This window comes from Scardinius erythrophthalmus (assembly GCF_964197995.2).
Source record: "Scardinius erythrophthalmus genome assembly, chromosome: 5".
NCBI lineage: Eukaryota > Metazoa > Chordata > Actinopteri > Cypriniformes > Leuciscidae > Scardinius > Scardinius erythrophthalmus.
The window spans coordinates 54,111,822-54,136,055 of record NC_138225.1 but is presented as its reverse complement, the minus strand read 5'-3'; the positions used below and the strand labels follow the sequence as shown (position 1 = coordinate 54,136,055).

Here is a 24,234-nt window from a genome sequence, read left to right as displayed (position 1 = left end):
CATTTCCAGGTTGAGAAAGTCATTGGAATTGTGACTGGGTTTGTACAGTAAATGGCACGCAGGTTTGGGGAGAGGTTTAAATAATGAAACTTACAGAATTTTTACATAGTCAATAAAAAAAGCAAGAAAAAATGCCTATTTTACAAATAGCCCCATCAAATGAGCCTTGAAACCTTACTGAGAAAAATGCTTTAATTTATTTTTATTGTTATGCTTTTATTTGATTTTAACTCTCCGCCTGCAACAGTAGCCACACCCCAATCTCTCGCTATTGGTTGAGCTGCAAAGTGATTGACAGATCTGAGTGTACGCTTTCAATGTTTTGATGGTGCCCGAGGGTCTCAATGTTCACACTTTTGGTGGAGAAGAGAAACCCATGAATGGCATACTAAAAGTAGTCAATGAATTATAAACTGGGCTAGGATAATGTATTTTTAACATAAATCTTACATACTTTGTAAATAATTAACTTCTGTGAATGTCTTTATAATGCTCATTACCAAACAATGGATATATTTTGTGATGTTTTGTCAGTGTGAATCAAATAGTTGAACGGCATTTTGGCATTTTAAACAATGCAATTAATGAGTTGACCCCACAAGAGCTTTGCCAGTATGTTTATCCGACAGCAATGTTGTTCCCTGGCTCCTTTAACAGGCATTTATTTTAGAAAGCTCAGGAAAAATATCTCCCTTATGTCTCTTACAGACTGAAGGATAGTGCTGTCAAGAGCGGCGGTTCAGAGAAGCCTTTCCACATGCTGGATGATCTGCACGTTCCCTCTTCTAATGTCACCCTTTTTAGAGAAAAATGAATACCCCTGCGAAACTGCTTCACGGAGCTAGCTGAGTATATACAGCATGTGTGTGTTTGTGCACTTTATCAGCGGACAGATTGTGATTAGATGCCGGCGGGAGCTCTGTGTGGCTGGTCTGTGATCTGAGGAAAGGTCAAGAGTGGCTTTTTTTTCCCCGAGCAAAACCTACAGAAGGCATCAGTGTTTCGGAAACCACGATATTATTAGTTCACTCTCCTACCGTGATTCACAGCTTCTCAAAATCTCAATCTCATTCATAATACCTCATTAGCATAAAAGAACCACCAATGTGACAAATATGCTCAGAAATTGGTGAACAAGGTCTTGCCTTGATCCAATTAGACATGCTTTGTTCGTGCCACTGTTAGTAGAATTAACCAGCTGAATTCCCATGAAACTCCAAATTAAATTGGCCAATTAAAAATTCTCACTGGATCACTAAATAGTTGGCATAGCCAGATCTTTCTGCTATTATCAAATAGCCTATATTTTAATGGCCATATCATACATGTCATAATATAGTTGACACATTAAAATACTTCCTCTACTTCATCATTTTGCTTTCTCTGTAGTCAAAATGGTATTTGTTTTAGAATATTGTTTTAATTTGTAATCAGTTTCCATCCTGTCTTTAGTAAAATCCTAACAGCCAGGCAAAAGCCAAAAACCTAATGGCATCACCTTCCAGGAAGTGACATCATTTTGGAGGGAAAATAGCTGCACAAACATCAGTAAGTATATGGATCTGATGGATTTCAAAATATGAAATTGACTATGAAAATTGCAAACGGACCTTATAAGCTAACTGAGCAATAACTGTTCATTTCATCCTGTTGTGTAACGAATCAATTAGTAATAAAGTTTAACAGCTTAACATAAATACGTACACCGTGTCATTTATAATCCGCAAACTCAGAGTTCAAATGGTATCGCATTACAGGAATGATTCAGCCAATTATTGTGCAGAGTACTTTATGTCACAGATTTAATCTATGTCTTTCAAATAAAGAGGGTAGAAGTCTTCACAGAAACTGATTTGACCATTGAACTGGTAATCGTGGTACATCTATGTGCTCAGCAGACTCTCTTGCCAAAGTGAATGGAGGGCTGCAGGAATGAGCCCCAAACCTGGAAACGAGATTCATTTTAGCACGTCTGAATGGGTTTTTGGGTTAAATGTCTGAATCACTCTCAGAACGTTTTTATATGTTTTTTTTTTTTTTTTTTTTTCAGCGGATGAATGATACAAACATTGACAGCCAATCTGAATCCATCCTGTTTTAAAGTGCGAGCAAGATTTTTTCACTGAAAAGTTATTTGGGGAACCAAAAAGGTTCTTTTAAACAAAATTAAAGGTTCCAAAAGGTTTTGTTTTGTTGCAACAATGCCATAGAAGAGCCTTTCAGTGAACTTTTTTCTTAGTTTGAAGAACATTTTTCCATTATAAAGAACCTTTTGTGGAATTGAAAGATTCCAAGGATGTTAAATGTTCTTCATTGAACCATAGATGGCAACAACAACAAAAACCTTTATTTTTCAGTGTGAATGTCATTCGCTGCTAAAATCCTATTTTGGATTACATTTTTTTATGAGTGTACCAATGTTTGCCAAAGTAACAGAGGAACGCGTGTAAACGCCAAAATGAAATGGTATTTGTAATAAATTTTACATTTACAATAATATCATGTATTTATAAGTGAGATGAAATGATAGATGAGATGAAAAAATTAATTGGATTTTAAAAAGTGTCTCTCCATGATATCTAAGTGCCGTCTTTGGGTAATAAAATGCAACTAGATTTGTAACAAAGCATCAGAAGCGATCATTAGGCGAAGCAGTGCCTGGTGGGATTTGTCCTCTACTCAGATGAGTGATTGTCTTTGATTATGCTGCTGTCTGAACGTTGTGATGGGGAAAACAGACGGGGTCCTGCTATAAATGTTCAGAGCTGGATTCTACTGTTCCCTCAGACCAGTGCACAGGGGAATTAACTTGTGACAGGATGCCTCAAATTCAGTGTGATTTGTGCGGGATATATTTACACAAAGACAAACAAACACGTGTTGTGTTTTTTGGTGTGTGGACTGAAGTATTGTACAAGACAAGAATTTTCTGTGATGCAATGTTTTATCATGTCCCTGAGGTACAAACTGATACATGCCGAGGATACATGTGTTCAGTTGTCACACAAATCAGTTTTTGTCCTACTTTTCTAAAGTCAAGTATCACTATTACTGTTGCTACAGTAGTCACTCCCCAAACTCTCAGCCTGCTACAGTAGCCACTCCCCAAACTCTCAGACTGTTACAGTAACCACGCCCCAATCTCTCAGCCTGCTACAGTAGCCACTCCCTAAACTCTCAGCCTGCTACCGTAGCCACGCCCCAAACTCTCAGCCTGCTACAGTAGCCACGCCCCAAACTCTCAGCCTGCTACCGTAGCCACTCCCCAATCTCTCAGCCTGCTACCGTAGCCACGCCCCAAACTCTCAGCCTGCTACAGTAGCCACACCCCAAACTCTCAGCCTGCTACAGTAGCCACTCCCCAAACTCTCAGCCTGCTACAGTAGCCACACCCCAAACTCTCAGCCTGCTACAATAGCCACTCCCCAAACTCTCAGCCTGCTACAGTAGCCAAGCCCCAAACTCTCAGCCTGCTACAGTAGTCACGCCCCAATCTCTCAGCCTGCTACAGTAGCCACACCCCAAACTCTCAGCCTGCTACAGTAGCCAATCCCCAAACTCTCAGCCTGTTACAGTAGCCACGCCCCAAACTCTCTGCCTGCTACAGTAGCCACTCCCAATCTCTCAGCCTGCTACAGTAGCCACGCCCCAATCTCTCAGCCTGCTACAGTAGCTACACCCCAAACTCTCAGCCTGCTACAGTAGCCACTCCCCAAACTCTCAGCCTGTTACAGTAGCCACACCCCAAACTCTCAGCCTGCTACAGTAGCCACGCCCCAATCTCTCAGCCTGCTACAGTAGCCACTCCCTAAACTCTCAGCCTGCTACAGTAGCCACTCCCCAAATTCTCAGCCTGCTACAGTAGCCACACCCCAAACTCTCAGCCTGCTACAGTAGCCACGCCCCAAACTCTCAGCCTGCTACAGTAGCCACTCCCCAAACTCTCAGCCTGCTACAGTAGCCACACCCCAAACTCTCAGCCTGCTACAGTAGCCACTCCCCAAACTCTCAGCCTGCTACAGTAGCCACGCCCCAATCTCTCAGCCTGCTACAGTAGCCACACCCCAAACTCTCAGCCTGCTACAGTAACCACGCCCTAAACTCTCAGCCTGCTACAGTAGCCACACCCCAAACTCTCAGCCTGCTACAGTAACCACGCCCCAAACTCTCAGCCTGCTACAGTAGCCACGCCCCAATCTCTCAGCCTGCTACAGTAGCTACACCCCAAACTCTCAGCCTGCTACAGTAACCACGCCCCAAACTCTCAGCCTGCTACAGTAGCCACTCCCCAAACTCTCAGCCTGCTACCGTAGCCACTCCCCAAACTCTCAGCCTGCTACAGTAGCCACTCCCCAAACTCTCCTCCTGCTACAGTAGCCACTCCCCAAACTCTCCTCCTGCTACAGTAGCCACTCCTCAAACTCTCAGCCTGCTACAGTAGCCACTCCCCAAACTCTCATCCTGTTACAGTAGCCATGCCCCAAACTCTTAGCCTGCTACAGCAGCCACTCCCCAAACTCTCAGCCTGCTACCGTAGCCACTCCCCCAAACTCTCAGCCTGCTACAGTAGCCACTCCCCAAACTCTCAGCCTGTTACAGTAGCCACTCCCCAAACTCTCAGCCTGTTACAGTAGCCACGCCCCAAATTCTCAGCCTGTTACAGTAGCCACTCCCCAAAATCTCAGCCTGCTACCGTAGCCACTCCCCAAACTCTCAGCCTGCTACAGTAACCACTCCCCAAACTCTCAGCCTGTTACAGTAGCCACGCCCCAAACTCTCAGCCTGCTACAGTAGCCACGCCCCAAACTCTCAGCCTGCTACAGTAGCCACGCCCCAAACTCTCAGCCTGTTACAGTAGCCACGCCCCAAACTCTCAGCCTGCTACAGTAGCCACTCCCCAAACTCTCAGCCTGTTACAGTAGCCACGTCCCAAACTCTCAGCCTGTTACAGTAGCCACGTCCCAAACTCTCAGCCTGCTACAGTAGCCACGCCCCAAACTCTCAGTCTGTTAATTTAGTCCCCCAGTAGTAAACCCATGAATGTATTAGTCAATGAGTAATAAACTGGGTTACGAAATCTTACAGACTTCATCTTTAACTTCCTGTATACAGTTAAGCAGACACAGTGATGTCTTAGGCAGCAATTACACCATGCACTCTTAATGATTGTAATGCAAGGATAATAGTACAATATTGTGATATTTAGGTTCTGTGATATAAGGTTCTCTAAGCGATGTCGGGAGACGTTACTTCTTGTTGACATTCGAATTGTTGTCAAACAAAACGGAGGCTGGCTAGACCCTCCTTCCTCCTCATCCCGTGATCATTTACAATAGAGATTGATCACTGCTAGAAACATACATGTTGTATTCAAGTTAACGCTGACTGCATAGATCTAGCTAATTACATCCTTGTGTTTGTATGGCGAACATGAACGTCAGTTTAGAAAGAAAAGTGGATTTACCTGTTCTGCAAAAACAGAGCAACTGAATGTCGGATAGTAGCTAATCCCTTCTGCCGGCGGAGTTCTAGCCACCTTTCAAAGGTTTTTCCGATGTAAATTCGGGACTTCGCGTGTTATCCTTATCCAAGGCCTTATCCTTGTCCCTCTTCTTTGCACGTTGTTCTGTTCATCGGAACGTCGTCTCTTTGGTCGTGTTTCGGCCATAATTCAAACTTCCCTCTTCATGCTTCTCTCTCCTCCAAACCCACCTCATGTGCACGCGCACTATAATCCCACCCTCCCAACACTTCTTGTCGGTTATTGGCTGGAACACTGTTTGTTATGTTTCGTGGTGCGGGTGAGCCCAGTTTGTTTTTGTTGCCGTTTGTGGAGCCTGTGTTGTCTAGAGAGACCGCGTTTTTTTACAGTGTGTTCAGGGGACAGGCAGCTAGCGGATAGTGAGGAGATGTTTGCTGTATGTGACAAAAAATGTTTTGGCCTAAAAAACGCGTGACATGACTTAGAGCACCTTTAATAGTTTTGCATGTCAATACAAAGGTGGCGTCATGTGCAATCTTTGCAGTTGTTGGCATCGCCTGAAAACAGCCAATTGGAATCCACCCTGCTCAACATTTAAAGCAGCAGACGACAGAACTACAGCAGGTGCTTATAATAAACAATGTTATAGTGCGTTGATGTGGACAATAATGTACAGTAGTTATCATTATAGTTATCGTTCTTGGCGTGAACAGGCCTTAAATATTCTTACAAAACCTTGTGCTTTGTCCAGCAAATCACAAACAAATCAAATTCACTGGATATAAAGATTGGAAGCCAGGAAGAACAATCAGCTCTTTAAACTTCTGGAATCCTGCAATCTGATTTACAGAAACTATAAGTCTCTGGCTTTTAAATATATTTGTTGTGGACAATGATGGACTTTGGTGTCGGAAAGGCCCTAATATCACTGCAATGGGTTTTGACTTGGAAAACTCCACTCACATTGTATTCAGAAAAAGTATTCAGATCTATTTTCCAAGGCGTTTCCTGCGTTAGACGACGAGTTATTTAAATCATATCCCAACTGATTAACGCTATTAACCAACTCTCCAAACACAGGTTTCCTCAGTGTTGAGCGACTAACGCGCAGCGGCTCTTTCTAATGGTTTTGTGGCATGATAATCACTCCTGTCCTGTGCGCTCCGCCGCTGGTGGCGTGGGCTATTTGTTATCGCAGGAGTTCCTCAGAGAGGTAATTAAATCTGCCGTTGAGCTGAGAAATAATGCAGTGAATCATATCGCAACTTCCATCCAACAGCTTTTGCTAATCGGAGCTTATGGGCCTAAATACATATGGCTCTCACATATGGCTCCTCAATAACAGCCAAAGATTAGAGGAGATATTTTCAGAGTTATACTGATGTGTGATTGAGATTTCACTCTTGATGTTGAACTGATAATCTCTGGCTGCGCTCATTGGCTGTGGTTTGTCACCGTAATTGAAACCTTTTGATATTGCTCACCCCCAAATAGTTTTTTATTAGTAGCTGAAAACTTTTATAAAGACTAGTTTGACTAGAGTTGAACTACTCTAGATAATAATACTGTAGCTTGTAGCTCGGCCAGCCTTTTGACACCTTACAATTAAATACTTGCATTAATCTCTTTGGGTTAATATGTCGCTGAAATAAATAAATATAAAAATAAAATTAAAGCCTATATTGACGTTCTTTAATATAAGGGATAAATCTGCATTGTTGTTGTGACTGTCAGTAGATCCGCTTATAATCGGATTGATGGCTTAATCGTATTGAAAAGCCTCTATGTAAACACCTCATTTGATTTTACTGTGGTCAATCCAAATGTAATTTCGATCGGATTGAAAGGGTGGTGTAGACCTGAAATAATCGGATCAATATATCAAGCATTTAAAAACGACTATTTTCTAAATCAAATTCTAAAATACCTTGCGCACTAGTGTTGTGATGCAAATGTTTACATGCATTTTACATCTTTTTCAGAATGTTACCAAATATTTTGCCACATATTATGTTACCACATATTAACAAATATTTGAATACAATTGTAAAGTTTAAGGTTCAAATAAATATAATTTCCAAAATCTTAAATTGAATTGGATTCATTACAACTGATGAAAATTAGTGCATGTGAAGATACCGGTTACGAACTGCCAACGAGACTTGGGTTGAAGATCCAATCCAGAATCGTAATCCATGTAAAAGGCTATAGGTCAAACAGTCCAGATGAGCAACATGGCAAAAAAACACAGGCAATAAGAGTAATCCAGAAAATGGGCAGAGAATCAAAAAAGCCAAGACACAGGAAACCAGAATAAGGCTCAGAAATGCAGTGAAACAACACAAGACTTTGCAAGAGTGAGTGAAAACACAGGGCTTATATAGGCAGAGCTTAAGAGGATAATGATACACAGCTGGAAGTAATCAAGCATAATGAGCCCAGGCAATGTGTTATGGTAAATGTAGTTCATGATATGATCATGGCGACCGGAGGAGCGCCCTCTGGAGGCTATCATCGGCGTGACGATACCTAATGATATATTTCATGCAGTATCTTCATCAACAGTCTGAGTTAGGGATGCACGATATATCGGCCACCATATCGGTATCGGTGTGTTCATTTTTAATATTATCGTTATTGGCCCGATAAGAACATTTGGCCGATATATTAAAGCCGATAAATAATTAATTATTTCCTTCAGTACAACATTTAACATTGTAATCAGGCTCTCAAAAATGATATAAAAATTTGAATTTAGATTTATTGGCCAATATATCGGTTATTGGCTTTCAAATATAAAGAATTATCGGTAATCTGCCAAAATGTTCATATCGGTTTATCCCTAGTCTGAGTGCTAGTTGTGAAGGAAAATGTGATTAGTGATGCTCTTTTAATGACAGCTAATCAGATTATATCATTAATTGGCTGATAGTAGCTAATAACCACCCAATCAAGCCGTATTCATTTGGACCTTTTTTTCTTTCTTTTTTTTCTGCAACTGTGCATGAACTGAGATATTTGCATAGCTACCATAGTACATTTTTGGTACTGTTTTTAATGACGGTAAAATAAACAGATTTTCCCAGCTTAGTTCTAAAAAAAATGTTTTGCCAACATTCCCATTAACTTATGTAAACGTTTTTTGAATGTTTTCTGAATATTCAAAACGTCCAGTTTTTAAATGTTTTAAAAAACGTTTTTCTTGGTTATATAAACGTTAAGGAAACATTCCATTTGATCATTCTTCAGACATTATGGGAACGTTACTTTTGAATGTTCTCTGAACGTTCTCAAACTAGAAATAACATTAAAAAAATGTTAGGAAAAAGTCCTTTGAACAATGTTTTTTTGCTAACATTTTGAGAACATTACGAAATACCAGATAACTTTAAACAAACATTCTATTAAATTCACTGGAAGAATGTTTGTTTGTAACTTTGAGAAAATGTTTTAAGAATGTTCCCAGTTCGCTGGGATGGTGTGTTTGAATATTTCACAAAGATATATACTTTAGCACAATGCCAAGCACGTACGTACACTCACAAAGACACGCACAGGAAGTCTACGAGCCTCTCAGAGTAAGAAGATTTATTACCTTAAAGTTTCTCTTGAACAGAACGCACCAGTGATCCGGGCTCTGGCGGTAGATGACTTTACTGTTGCAGTCTGTGAATTTGGACACAGTCCAGAGACGAGCGAGGGAGAGAAAGCGCTCTGACCCTAATAGCCTGCAGAACAACCGCGGGAGAGTGGAGGAACGCTGAAGCTATGCAGCTGGAGATTGAAACGCGTTGATCGGCTTGAGGAGAATTGGAGCTAAGTAATAGGTCAATTTGAGGGCCCACGGAGCCTTTCACAGCGAACTCACTGGAACGCAGGAGGAGTGGAAGGGAAAAACGGCAGAATATCTAGAGCTTGTCTTGTCTTCCCATTGTCATCACTGGTTCTTGCTTTTTTTTTATGAAAGTGTGAAAAATAACACATTACAGTTATATTGCCAACCAACAGAGAACATATGCCGGTGTGGTCCGTCCAAACTAGAAAATTGACCTTGATAATATTACATCAAAACACTCAGAAGAAAGAATTCAAGCATTTACGAAACCCTCAGTAGTTTAGTGAAGATATCAGATAATACCATGGTATTTTGTTGTATTTATACTCATGTTCCATGGTATTTACATGGAAGTCTGAGGTACTTTAGAGAAAATCATGGAATGCCAAAATACATAGTGGTACTAAAGTGAAGCCAATGGGTCAGTTATAAAACAATAATTTAAAGAGATTTTTTTTTTTTTTTTTGATGATAAAAAGTAGTGATGTGTTAAAAACGAAATCATAATGGGCAATTCTGGACAAACTGGTCTAAAAAAAAAAATCTAGGAATAGATTATAGTATAGTTATATAACTATACTCTATTCCTAGATATAAAATGTAAGTGCTTCCCTAAGGACCAATTCAATTATTTTGTTTCCTTTGGACATTTTAAAACAATCTTACTTCATATTCCTTTATGGCAAGCCAAGAAATATAGTACTATATATATATACTATACTCTAATCCTAGATATTTTTTTCAGACCAGTTTGTCCAGAATTGTCCATTATGATTTCGTTTTTAACACATCACTACTTTTTGTCATCAAAAACAAAAAACAAAACAAAAAAACAAACCACAGTCTCTTTAAAATATTGTTTTATAACTGACCCATAGGCTTCACTTTAGTACCACTATATATATATATATATCAATAATTGGTGTGGTTATATTTTGGCTACAATTTTTAAAATGGCAGCTGTAGAAAACTATTAAATTATGCATGTCATTGTTAATTCATGCAACTTTTTTTCTGTGTTGAAGTTTCTGTTTAATATATTTCTGTTACAATTCATGAATCTATTCACGAGTCTTCAGCCTTTTCCCCCTTTCGATTATTTCCAATATCTGAAAATGGCAATTTATTCATTTCTGGCTATTTTTTCTTTTTTTTTAGCTTTAAAACTGTTTATAACTCAATATATGATGTTAATAAAGCAATAAGCCACTCAAGCCACTGTGTGTTATAAGATAAAACTGTCAAATAAGTATTACTTATTAATATCAGTAATCAGAATCAATGATTCTTCCATCAAGTAATACAGTTGTTTGTTGTTCTTTCATTTTGACCAAAAATGTCAGTGCTTCCCTAAGAAACAGCTTTTTTACCTTTGAACAATTTAATTCCATCTTACTTCATATTCCTTTATGGCAAGTCAAGACATATAGTCAGTTTCATAACTGTTTATGACTCGAGCAATGACTGTAAATAAGGCAAGGCTGTGTGTTATATGATGCAATTATCAAATAAGTTTCACATATTAATATTAGTAATCAGAATAAACGTTTTTTCATCAAGTATTGCTCCATAGGCCAAACTCTACATCTGTCTATGGTTGCCCAGAACGTGCAGATTAACACGCAGGTGTTCCTCTACCTTCAGATGCGGCTCATTCTATCAGACTTTCGAGTTGTGTGTGTTTATGAGTCCGTGACGTGGACGCACTGAGAGCTGAAGAAGTCTAGCCTGGTCCGTGTGCAGAACTCATCAGTATTCCAGTCTCTCGTTCTGTTCTCATCTTCATTCTTCACTCTCCCTCCTTCTGTCGCTTCTGTACATCCCATTCCTCAGCTGCCTCGTCTCATTTTCTTCCCATCTACTCAAGCATCCGAACACGTGTGTGCCTCCGACACACCTTATATCCTCCTCCTGAGTGATTTCACGTGGAGTCTTAATACGCCTCATTATCTGCACTACTTTACCTTGAGATTTGTTGATGCAAAAGCAGACACAATGCAATTTGCATATATTTGTTCCCGTTCCCTTGAAGAGCAGTAATTACCAAGCTCTTAGAATGATTTCCAAAGGCGTAGCGCTTCGACTTCCATCGAGGAGCGAAAACCTCGGCTGTAACTGAATTATCAGCATGTTTTGCCTAGATGTATTTATTCTCAAGACGAACCTGCTGATCTCAGTTTGTGAAGTGTCTGAATAAGAGGGTGTCACTCCAGAATTGTTCTGGCACCGGCGGCTCAGCGAGGGTCGGCTTCACGCAGGTAGACTTAATTGTACGCGCTTGCCCGGAGCTCCCAGCTGCCTGGTGATATTTTTATTACAGTACCGACCCCAAAGCCCTCCAAACCACCAACGTTTGTAGAACACAATCAGTTCTGCTCGATTCACAATTTGCCTTGCTGAACATTTCCAGACGAGGAACGCTGAGGAACAGCTGTGGACCAGAGGTGCCCGAACTTTACAATCCTCAACAGCCCATTCAAGACTTCAGCAAATAAAGTGTTATTTGAAATGTTTTGTTAATCCAAAAAAGAAAAAGAAAAAAAAAAGCACATTGCATGTACAACATGCTCTCGGCAGCGAAATCAACCGTATATATTCACATAAAACTTTAGAAAAGAGACTGATTGAGGCTCTTTCACGTACAGAAATCTACAGAATCTAGAAATAATTGCCTTCAGAAAAATTATGCATATTAGAAAAAAATAACGTTTGCTCCACTTGCGTCGTGACTGCATTACCACCTCAGGTGTGCGGTTTTTTTCTTTTTCTAAAAGCCGAATTCAATGCCCTGGAGTCAATTATTCCCCTTATACTAGGGTTACCACACCTCAAGACATTGAGTACAATTCCATGGACACTAATACGCTGATAATAACTCACAAAAAGCCTGGAGTCAATTATTTCCCCAATATTATCAAGACATTGAGCACGTTTACATCCACACTAATACACTGATGACTTATTGGTTGTTGGTTTACATGCAATTCAAAAATCCGGCAATGCAGTTCAACTGCAATTTACATGGCGGGGGAAATCGGGGTAAGGAGCAAAAATCGGGTTTTCTAGGTATAAACTTTCAGTCAGTTTATACCTTAACTTTACTGGAAAACGGGTTAACCCGTATCATCCAAGACTCAGTTGCTGATCTCAGAGCTAGTAACGGAGGATTGACCCACTGATATGCAGACTAATGCAGTTATTACAGAGAAAGAGAGAGTGATCGATTAAGTGTGTGAGTCTGTATGTCTCTCCGTGTTCAGCGTCTACTAATAGCGAAGCTGTAAGTTTAACTGCTTCAAAAACAACTACGTTACCGACTTGCTACTGAGAAATGTCACATAGCCTTTCAGTTGTGAAACTGTTTTGTTGCTAAAGTCGCGGAGCAGCACTGACAGAAAGTCTTTGTGCACATGTATGCGTTTGTATGGAAGAGAGAGGGGGAGAAACAGAGCGTGCTTAACATAGGTGATAAAACATAATTTCATGGAAAAAGCATGGAAACATCCCCCCCCCCCCACAGTTTTATTCTATCGTTTGTTATATGTATCTGCTTGGTCAGTGTTCTTGTAGGTTTTGGTTCTTTTGCTGTTGTCGGCTGCAAGGACCTTTGAAATAACTGAACCCATTTGGCGAAGCAATATGGACACGTAATGCGTGTCAAAACCTGCCTGGAACTACTTTAGCCGTGCGTTTCCCTCAAAATAATTGCACGCCTTAGAACGTTCGTCAACCAATCAGAATCAAGCATTTATCAGCCTTGTAGTATTCATTTATATAACAGTAAACATCCTGAATTGTTAAAAAAAAATATATATATTTAATCATGATTTGTATTTGTATTTGTATTTATTTATTTTGAAATGCACAACCAATTACTGTAAACAATCAAACCAAATGTGAAAACACTGCCGGCAGCGTCTCTCAATTAAAAGATGCAACAATATAAAATCAGAGGATTGCTGTTTTTGATTTCAAGAGTTTTGTTATTTAGTAACCTAAAAAGCACAATATTATTGCTGTATGTTTTACAAGAAAATACTATTTCAGTCTTTTTACCTCAAAATCCATAGTATTACTTGCCATTTATTTGTAATTATTTGAGAAATATACAAGTGAAAATTGCTTCAATATAAAGCCTACACCATCAGTCGATGTAATCAAATTTGCAAAGTACTGTAACACTTTTTGTTTCACTCCATTAATTCCGTGTCCCAGACTTGGGAAAAACCGTGCCGTGGACTTGGAATGCCAATTAATATGTCCAGGGTTTCTGGATTTGGAAAGTGCATGCACACTAGCAGATAAGCCCTAGTAACTGTGTTAATTGACTGTTTTATTTAGAAGCGTTGGAAAGGCGGATCAATATCTGTACAGGTTCAGTCTATTAAGCATGTTCTCTGCCTTCTTATCACACAACCTGTGAGGTCAGTGAAGTCGCCAGGTTTCAGGCTGTTGTTCGAACAAGAAGTTACTGGGATTCTGACGTGGAGTCGATGTACCAGCGCTTTTTTCACAGTAGTTTCTGTCCGTTCTGCAGCAAACTGAAGAAACAATCAGGATTTTGCATCATTCCCAATGAGTCATTTCTGACACACTAGCGCTCTTCGTAAAGACACCCGTTTGCTTGCTTGATGTCAAAGCAGTCGAGTTGCACCCAAAAGCAAAGAAACCATTGATTCTACACCAGAACTGCAGGAGTAAACAACTATTGAAGACTTAGAATTTGTGCACACTCATTTATTATAGAATAATAACTTCTGTTATCAGCTTGTCTCTGAATAAATCATCTTCAGAAATCTCAGTCTTCGCATCTCTTGCGATGCAAGTGCCGTTCTGAGCAAGCGAAGTTTTAGTGGAAAATCAAGAGGAAAAAATACTCCAGTAACAGTGAAATTAGCGTAAGTTATTAAGCTTAAGTTGTTACAGTGCTAAACATCTGCCACCAGAGCTCACGTTGATGTTGTAAATGTGGTTCAGACTCAGTGTGTAAAGAGACCTGTGGGACAGCAGGTGAAATCCTACAATCACTGCCGGCAGCGTCTCTCAATTAAATCAGTGGATTGCTGTTCTGCATTTCAAGAGTGTTGTTATTTAGTATAAAGCACAGAGATGATTCACTGTTTATAACACTTTGCTTCCAGTCAAGAATATCTGTCTGTTTGTCTATCCATCCATCCATCCATCCATCCATCTGTCCATCCATCCGTCCATCCGTCCATCTGTCCATCCATCCGTCCATCCGTCCGTCCATCCGTCCATCCGTCCGTCCATCCGTCCATCCATCCGTCCATCCGTCCATCCGTCCATCCATCCGTCCATCCGTCCGTCCATCCGTCCATCCGTCCATCCGTCCGTCCGTCCGTCCGTCCGTCCGTCCGTCCGTCCATCCGTCCATCCGTCCATCCGTCCATCTGTCCATCCATCCCTCCATCCCTCCATCCCTCCATCCATCCATCCCTCCATCCCTCCATCCATCCAGTCAGTCAGTCAGTCTGTATGGACTTAAAACTCTTAACTATATATATATATACACACATATAATTTCAAACACTTTCCTGTTGGTCCGCATGTAAAACTTGATGCTTTGGCTTGTTTTGGAATTTGTTTTACAATTTTGAACAAATTTTGTCTGTGCTTTAAGTTACTCGGTATTAAAAGTTTGTTTATTGAGCTGTTGTATAAAAGCAAGTTCAATCACACAGCCAGGGTGTTGATCTGAAAATGAGCATGACTGCCACATGTAATCCTGAGTCACACTCGTTTATTTGATATTACTCAAATCCATAATTAATAAAGTGCCTTCACTTCTATCTTGCATTTAGCAATCTAAAACAGCACATTATGATCTGAATCTATCTGTGAGTGATCTGTGAGTGGTCTCGTCTACATCTGTGAGTGATCTAAAGGTCCAGGTAGTTTGCAGAAGTTCAGCAGTGACGGCTTCTGCCTCTCTGGCACTTTTACTCACGTTAACCTGCTCAAGACTTCAGACTTTAGACAGGTGCTGAATGGACGTTTCCAGTGTCCAACTCCCAACTCAGCGTTTATGAAAATAGATGCTTCTTTACCGTTGAGCCTCATCTGAACTGAAACGCGTTTTCTTCAGATTATTAGTCAGTGAATGCATTTCATGTCTCAAGGAATTTCAATTTTCACTTCATTACAGGAACTAGACGCTCGTGATCCGCTGCCAAATGAGATGCTAATCGAACCAATTGTGAGATTAGTGAGACCGAAATCTGGCCAATGGCAAATCGGGACTGACGCTCATCGCTTCATCACGACTGAATCACGACCGCTGGCAGTGTTGATTAGATCACTTTGGGGAAGCCTTGATTTGGATTCAATAACAATATGGTTTTGCTTTTGTTTTTCCCTCTATCACACTGGACAGAAGTGATTGCCACATGATTGTTGGTTCTGGTGGAGGTTTTGCGATTGCCAATGCATTCGAAATTGTGTTTTGCAAAAAGTGGCACGCAAAATCCAATTCTGATGTCCCAAAAAACACTCTTTGTCGCCCTGGTAGATTATGTGCTGCACATTGTGACAAAACTGAATCCCATTAAAGGAATAGTTCAGCCAAAAGTGAAAAGTTTACTTCAGATCTGCATTTTTTAGGGTTTACAACAAGGTTTAATTTGTTAACATTAGATAATGCATTAGCAACATATTTCTAACAACATTTATTAATTGTGAGTGTTAGTTAAAAAAAAAAAAGCCTTTATATATAATGCATTATAATGTTTAATGCATTATAAACTTTTTAATGCATTCATTATTCCTTTGAATTCACCTTATAATGCATTATATGAACTCATGAATAATTGTAACAATATGATACATTATAATATTCATCTATTCAGTTACAGCTTTAGCAATATAATGCATTAAACACATGACAAACAACCAATTTCCGATGTAAGAAGGAATCTGCAAATATTATAATGCATTTTAAACTTTTTTTTTATATATATAATGCATTATAATGCATGAATACCTTATATAATGCAGTATACCTACAGGCTTTAAGTGTTACCAATATTTCTATAGATAATCTATTGAGGTGATCATGCACAAGCATCATTTAGATTAAAAACTAATGTAAAATAAAATGTCATGTCATTAAATGAATAATATTTTGCCAATGTTCCGTTCGATAATGATCCTAATGAAAAGTGCCGGAGCAGCCTCTGTTGCTATGGTAACTTCTTCAGTGAAAACAATTTCTGTATGCAAGTGTGTGTTTACCGACAGTACAGGACTATATGCTATGACTGCTTTTTTAATCTAACATTTGTGGATATTGTAATGTTTGAATGCATATAAGCTGCCACCAGTCTGAATCATCTCTCGCTTTCCTCCACTGGAGCACCGAGACCGTTGTTTTCCCATGCAGATCCTCATGTTTTGCTCTGTTCTGCAGGGAGTTTGCACGCTGGAAGGTGAGGAACACAGCCATCGAGAGGCGGGATCTGATCCGCAATCCTCTGCCCTTGATGCCGGATTTCCAGCGCAGCATGCGGATGCTCGGACGACGGCCGTCCACGCAACAGTTCATCGACACCATCATCAAGAAGTATGGAACACACATCTTGATCTCGGCCACGCTGGGAGGTGAGCGCTCCGACCGGGATTAGGGATGATGATCACATTCCGTGACTCGATTGCTCGACACTAGATTTGGCCGATCTCATGAAGCGACCGTTCCCAAAGACCCCTCATGTTTAAACCCCTCACGATTTCAGAGATATTCTGAATAATGTGCATGCTGCTCTTTTCCATACGATGATACTTTTGATACTTTTATGGCACTTTTCTGCCAAAACAGACCACTTATGGCTTATGTTTTGTGTGTTAAGTCAGGAATAAATCCAAATGTGGAAACACTTTACAGTACGGTTGCAGCAGTTAACATGAACTAACAATGACAAAAACTTCCAAAACATGTATTAATCTTAGTTAAAGTTAATTTCAGCATTTACTAATGCATTATTAAAATCAAATGTTGTATGTGTTAATAGTATTTAATAGACCTGAGATGGATGTGAACAAACAATGAAGAGTTAAGAAACATTGTTATGCATTAACTAACAATAAGCAATACGTTTGATGATTGACCGTTCGCAAAGACCCGTTCTTGTTACTTATTCTATGTAATTAGAAATATCTGTATGCTTTGTGGCGTTCTTTCGGTCCGTAAAACACTTGATAAAACATTTGTTAAAGTCTCCAAATGCCATAACTTTTGATTGCTTTGAGATATCAACACAAAATTTGGCCCACATGCAGTTTGTGACATGATTATTGTAAGAAGGGTCCACTGGAGGCAAGCCTTGAGAACCCAAGTGCAGCTATTGACAAAATAATCCAAAAGCACGACACAAGACAAAAAGCTATGAACAAAAACTCACACAACAGTGGTTCCAGGAATTAATACTAGACAAAGACACATGACAAACACGAGGGCTTAAATACACAGACTAAAGACAAGACAAGGGACACCTGTGAATAATAATCAGACAATTAACCAATGACAAGACACATGGCAGGATCACATGACAACAGGGAATCACATGACAGACATGGAGCATGACAATACACAGAAACATGACAAGAACAACCCCAAAATCGTGACAATTATGAACAAGCGCTAACTTGAATTTATTACCTGTTATATACACTTTTTAATAATCATCATGTCAAGCATGAATAATAACACAATAAATCAACAAATTGCATCACTTTTTTTCTGGGGTTTTCTCAGTAAAAACCCTGCTGTAAGAACCTTTTTTTTTTTTTAAAGTTTTCTATTAAATGAGACCACGTACTTGATTATACCTTGTAGAGTTATAAGCCATTCATTTAAAGTATGCCACTTGAAATCATTAAAAATACAAAAATCGGGATCGGCTGCAAAAATCCCGATTGAAGCATCCCTGTAACTGAAATATATGCAAATCCATTAAATGATGTAAATCCGTTAAATGCAACTGTATTACATTTCATGCGATCTGACCATAGTTGCATGTCTAATTTGGGTGCACATTTTAAACACATTCACCAACATACACAGTCTTTTGCTTTAAAGTCGCCTTGAAAGTGAAGTCGCACTCATCTATTGTGCCGTATATCCGAGTGAAACGCTTCTGGAACAAGAACACATGTGGGCGGGGCTTGATTTTGTCTGTGAGGAAGTGATTGGATGGTTGTGGTTTGCGATTGGCTGATCTCATGTGATTGACAGGTTATAGCCCCGCCCTCGTCATCAGAGAAGAGAAGAGATGATGAAGAGGAAGGGGAAGGGGAAAATAAGAAGTGTCCATTTTGATTTCATGGTGATTTGAAAAGTTACGCTGAAGTAAATGCGTGTTACCCGTTTGTGTGGATTTGCAGAAGGGATCGTTCTGTTAATGGACTCTGTCTGTAATGCCGATTCATAATCAGATCTCGCATGTTTGTGCGCAGCTGAATTGAGCGCGATACCCTCTTTGTCCTTTAAGGGGTCGGTTTCATATAGATTCGCAGCTGTCAAGTGTAATTGCTCTGATATGCTGTCGTTCGGCTTTCATGGACAGTTTGTGTTCAGAGGTTGGAATATTATAGCAGTTCTGGCTTCGCGGTTAAACGCGATGCTCTAATTATGGCAGAGAGAAAGATGAGAGGAATAGGAATATGATGCTGGGTTGTAAGAACAGAATAAAACAAAATGCAGTGCAGATTTTTCTTTTATTGTCCTTTTCTTCATCTCTCATAGTTACGTTTTATTTTAGTATCATTGATATGCTATCATAGTTTTGAGTCAGATTCAAAGTTTTTATGTTCTGTTTTCACTTTAATTTTAGTTAAAGTATTAGTATTTTTTTTGTGTATGTGTGTGTGTGTGTGTGTGTGTGTGTGTGTGTTTGTTATTTTTATTAGTTTATTTTAAAACATGTCTATATAGTTTTATGAGTTTTAATATTTTTAGCTTATTTTAGTTGCATTTTTATGATGTCATGTGAGTTACATTATTGAAACCACACGGTTCAAACGGATTTTACTGACACTCTTTATCAGTATTTTATTTATTTTTACACTTTTTATGGCCACATCAAGCTCAAATAGTTCAAAAATCATTATCACAATTAGGTTACTTTTTATAGAAAAAAAAATATAAATATTGTGCTTGGAGCGAAGTGCAATAATATTAACAAATAAATCGTGTGGTTTGATGCAATGATACTTGCTCGGTAAATCCCTTTTCCCACTGACCTTTAACGCCATATCACTCTCTTAATGGAGACCCTTTGGGCTTTTATGTGCTGTTTTTCCCAGAAGGACCAGTACAGCTTCATTGATGATTTCTCCGCTTCCCATCATGGTCATCGTGTCTGTGTGTGTCAGTCTTGCGTTTACTGTAGGGGTCAGAGACACAGTGACAGGCCTGAGGTCAGTGTCTCGTGTCAGGCGTGCGCTTTAGAGTGTGCCATTATGTTGGCAGATAAACATGAGCTGAGAGCAGACACACTCGCAAACACTGCAGAGAGGATGGTGTGTGTGTGTGTGTGTGTGTGTGTGTGTGTGTGTGTGTGTGTGTGTGTGTGTGTGTACTGAACCTGTAGAAACCCACCAGAATCAGTCTTGGAGAGCTATGACCTCAGCTATAAAATACTCTGTTATCAATAAGTATATCAGATGAACAAACAAACAAACAAACAAACAAACAAACAAACAAACAGGATAGTTTGTTTAAATGTAGTATAGTGGTTCATTGTGATGTTTTTATTTATTTAGAGGAAACATATGAGAGTGTGCACACTAGTTCGTTATACATGTATACTAATTTAATCAAACGATCTACAGTAGAATGGAAAACTAACCAGTTTCTGCATTTTTTTTCAGATACTTTTAAGTCGGTACCAAATAGAAAACATCAAGAAAATATATTATATTATATTATATTATATTATATTATATTATATTATATTATATTATATTATATTATATTATATTATATTATATTATATTATATTATATTATATTATATTATATTATATTATTTATTTACTTATTTGAATGCATGCATACATGCATAACCAAGTGATACATTTATTTATTTTTGAATTTCTGCATTTCTTCAGATTCTTCCGATTTTTTAGATACTACAAAAAATAAAATATCAGAGATATAATTGATGTATGTATGTATTTATTTATATAAAACACACATAACCACTTTTTTACATTTTTTTTTCAGATATCTCAGGCCAGTGCAAAATATATATATATATATATTTATTTTTGTTTGTTTGTTTGTTTGTTTGTTTATGTTGACGGATGCTTAACTTTCTTTGGACTTACGAACGCTTCCTCGTCCTGAAGTGTTGAGCCGGCAAGTGTTTGCACTGTCGGTCATTACAGCATTTATTGGTCATTAAATCCGTATAGAGTTTATTGCAAAGCAAAAAATAAAATAAATAAATAAATAAAATAATGAAATGGCGACTCGAATTTCATTACATTTCAGACGCAGCATTCAAGGGAATCCATGAACACCCTTACCCTCTGTCACCTACACGATATGACCATAAAACCCAATGGGAAATCGATATAAGCAATATGCTTGTTCCAGTCCAGAGGACCACAATAAATCACAGAGCGCTGAATGAACTGGAGGAACGCAAGGCTAATACCTGAGCGCTGCACATAATATCTGTGATTACAGACTGTACGCTATAGAGGCTCGTGTTCAGATATCACAGCGCTTTATTGTGGACAGATGGGGAGCGTGTAATTATACCAGAGCTCAAGGTCAAACAAAGGTTCATTGTTTTTTGTTGGCTGTGGACATCCTTACATTGATTAATCGGTTGATTAACAGGAAATCTGATTTATTAATTCTGCTTTTAAAGGTCACTCGCATTAGCGTCAGGGTTGCTGTGTGCCGAGACCCGCCGTCGAGATTGAACAATATAGACACAGCTGAAAATAAAGGTCACGAGAATCGAAAGGTTGATGCTAACAGGTTAATCGACAGTCATGGATGTGCAAATACATGAACATGCCTGCAGGAAGATTACGTTTGTGTTTCCAGACAGACAGAAGACATCCAGCTCTGACTTACGCCACTTTAATACTGGTTTAAGGTTCTCCAAAACATATGTGACATGAGCGCTGTTAGAAAACCTTCTGATGGGTCTTCATATGCAGCTCACACCGTGTGGCATGTTGCGAAACATAAAACCTCAGTGTCTCCGATTATGATCAATAAGTGCTATCAGAAATCAGGAATCTGACAACTTAAGAACAAGCTGCTAGAATACAAGTGAATGTGTTTAAATGAATGGTCTTATGACCTTTAACCAATTACACGTAACCTTTAGATGTCCTCACACATTGTTAGTGATATGCTAAAACAATCCGTGTGTAAAATAAGTGTTCTTAATAGTGCACTTGTGGTGTGATCGTTTTAAAATTGGAATTTGTCATGTGAAAATGGAATTGTTTGGTGGGAAACCGTGAGCTCTGGTTTATTCGGCACATTTTGCCACCCGGAGTATGTGGGTCATCCAGCTTTTCCCTTGCATGCTGTTTTGCATACTTGCACTGCATATACACACTGTGTTTGTGTCTCAAATGATGCTCTATACACTATGCACCATGTCTTGAAATGACTTAAGATATTAAGTCCTGTTAACTGAATTTTAAAAAAAAATAATAACTAAAAATAATCTTGTTTTATTCAACTAAATAATGGTTTATGTGACACTTTATTCACATTTCATCCTTGTTACATATGTTACATGTAGTTACTGTAGTAATAACTATACATTATGCATAATTACATCCAACTAACCCTTAAACCCTAATCCTACCCTTTAGTAAGTACAAGTAGTTAATTATTATTACACAGTACTTAAAAGTATGGTTACACTATAACAAGGACACCTTAACATAAAGTGTATCCTGCTTTACAATAACATTTCATTTGTTAACATTATTTACTGACATGAGCTAACATGAACTTAATAGTATGAACAATACTTCTTGCCTGTCTTTAGCCATGGACGTCTCGTAACCGGAAAGCCATAATTCTGACAACTGAGACAGCAACCATTTCCATTTAGACAATTTGCTGCTCACTTTCTCCACTAGACCTTCACAGTTTTTCTTTGGATAATCATTTGACCCCAGAAAACCTCCCAACAGTTTAAGTCCCTCTCTGCCCCAGGTCTCCGGGTAACTTCGGGAGACTCCCAAACTCCCCTTTACCGGCCCAGAAAAGCTTCACTTTTTGCCCAGTTCATTTTACCTGATGAAGCTTTCTCATGAAGACTGAGTACCTCAGATAGACACTTAACATCTTCAGCATGATTTACAAAAGCTGTTTATCATCAGCATAAGCAGAGAGAGACATCCTTGAGTCTAAAGAAAAAAACAGGCACATTAAAACCTGACAATCTTTCTCGAAGTTAAAAAAACAGCGGCTCATTTGCTAAACTATATAGTTGACCAGACAATGGACAGCCTTGCCGAATACCCCTTACAATAGGAATTGGCCGACTCAAAGCGCCCCCTATCTTAACCATACATGATGCACCATTATATAATAACTAATTATAGGGGCATCACAGCAAGCAACGACCTGGGAAAACTATTCTGTTCCATCATCAATGACAGATTAGTTCAGTTCATTTAAGAACACAAGATTCTTAACATTTGTTAAATTGGATTTGTGCCTAAACAGAGACCATCAAATCACATTTACACACTCCACACACTCATACAAAAACACGTCCAGCAAGCAAAACAAGGGAAAATATGCGGCTGCTTCATTGATTTTAGATTCGGTTTGGCACAATTGGACTTTTCCTAAAACTAATCCAAAGTGGAATAGGAGGAAGGACATATGACATCATAAAAGGACATTTGCATTGGGAACAAATGCGGTGTTAAGATTAATGACAAACGTACTGATTATTTCAGTCAAACTAAAGGAGTCCGTCAAGGCTGCAGCCTCAGCCCGACTCTATTTAATATCTATATTAATGAACTGGCATCAACACTTGAGAAGTCGTCTCGTCCTGGTCTGACCCTCGAGGACAGAGGGTCATCTTTTATCCAAAGCGACTTAGGCTACGTCTACATTAATCCTGATACATCTGAAAACGGCGTTTTCGTTTATAAATGCTCTCCGTCCACACTTGCGTTTTCAGGCGTTTTCGGACGTTTCAGTGTGGATGAGAAACTTTTGAAAAACGCCTGAAAATGCTAATTTCACCTTTACTGCGCATGCGTAAACCCACTAAAGATCACTGATATGATTCAGATCGAAAAATAAATAATGAAGTTATCGCGCAATTCTTCTGACAGGATCATTTTATTTAGTAAAATATCTCAGCGTTCACTGATGCGGTCCAGGTCGCACGCAGTCTCCATGTGTTTGGTCTAAAACGCTAAAACTGCTCTCATGTATCTCAGGACTGCAAATGAGAGTAAATTCTGTCATCTTTGCAGGACTGTGATATGAAGAGTGTGTAATGTAGAATATTTTTAGCAACAGTGTGAAAGTGAACAGCACATAACAGGCACAATACTGGTATAAACATGAATATCTGTTGGTACAATATGCGTCTCATTTTTAAATCCCACCGGTTTCACAGTCCACACTACAACGTGAAAACGGCGTTTTCAAATGTATCCACTTTGAAGTGTGTTTTCAAAAAAACTTTGTTTTCATTAATAAAAGCGCCGTCTCAGTGTGGACGGAAGGCCAAACCGGAGAGAAAAATATACATTTTCAAACGAAAACGTATTAGTGGGGACATGGCCTTACATTGCATTTCAAGGAACACATTTACATTCTTATCAGTTCTTGCTTTCCCTGGGAATCGAACCCACGACCTTGATGTTGCATGCGCCAGCGCTCTACTTTT

General features: G+C 39.1%; 1 protein-coding gene across 1 annotated transcript in view; it reads left to right on the top strand.

The window, feature by feature from the left end:
- brinp1 (bone morphogenetic protein/retinoic acid inducible neural-specific 1) overlaps positions 1-24,234 on the top strand; it is a 175,234-nt gene that overhangs the window by 79,393 nt on the left and 71,607 nt on the right. Inside the window, exon 3 of the mRNA XM_081365496.1 lies at positions 16,744-16,934. Coding sequence (XP_081221622.1) covers positions 16,744-16,934 — 191 coding nt within the window. The remainder of the gene's footprint in view (positions 1-16,743; positions 16,935-24,234) is intronic.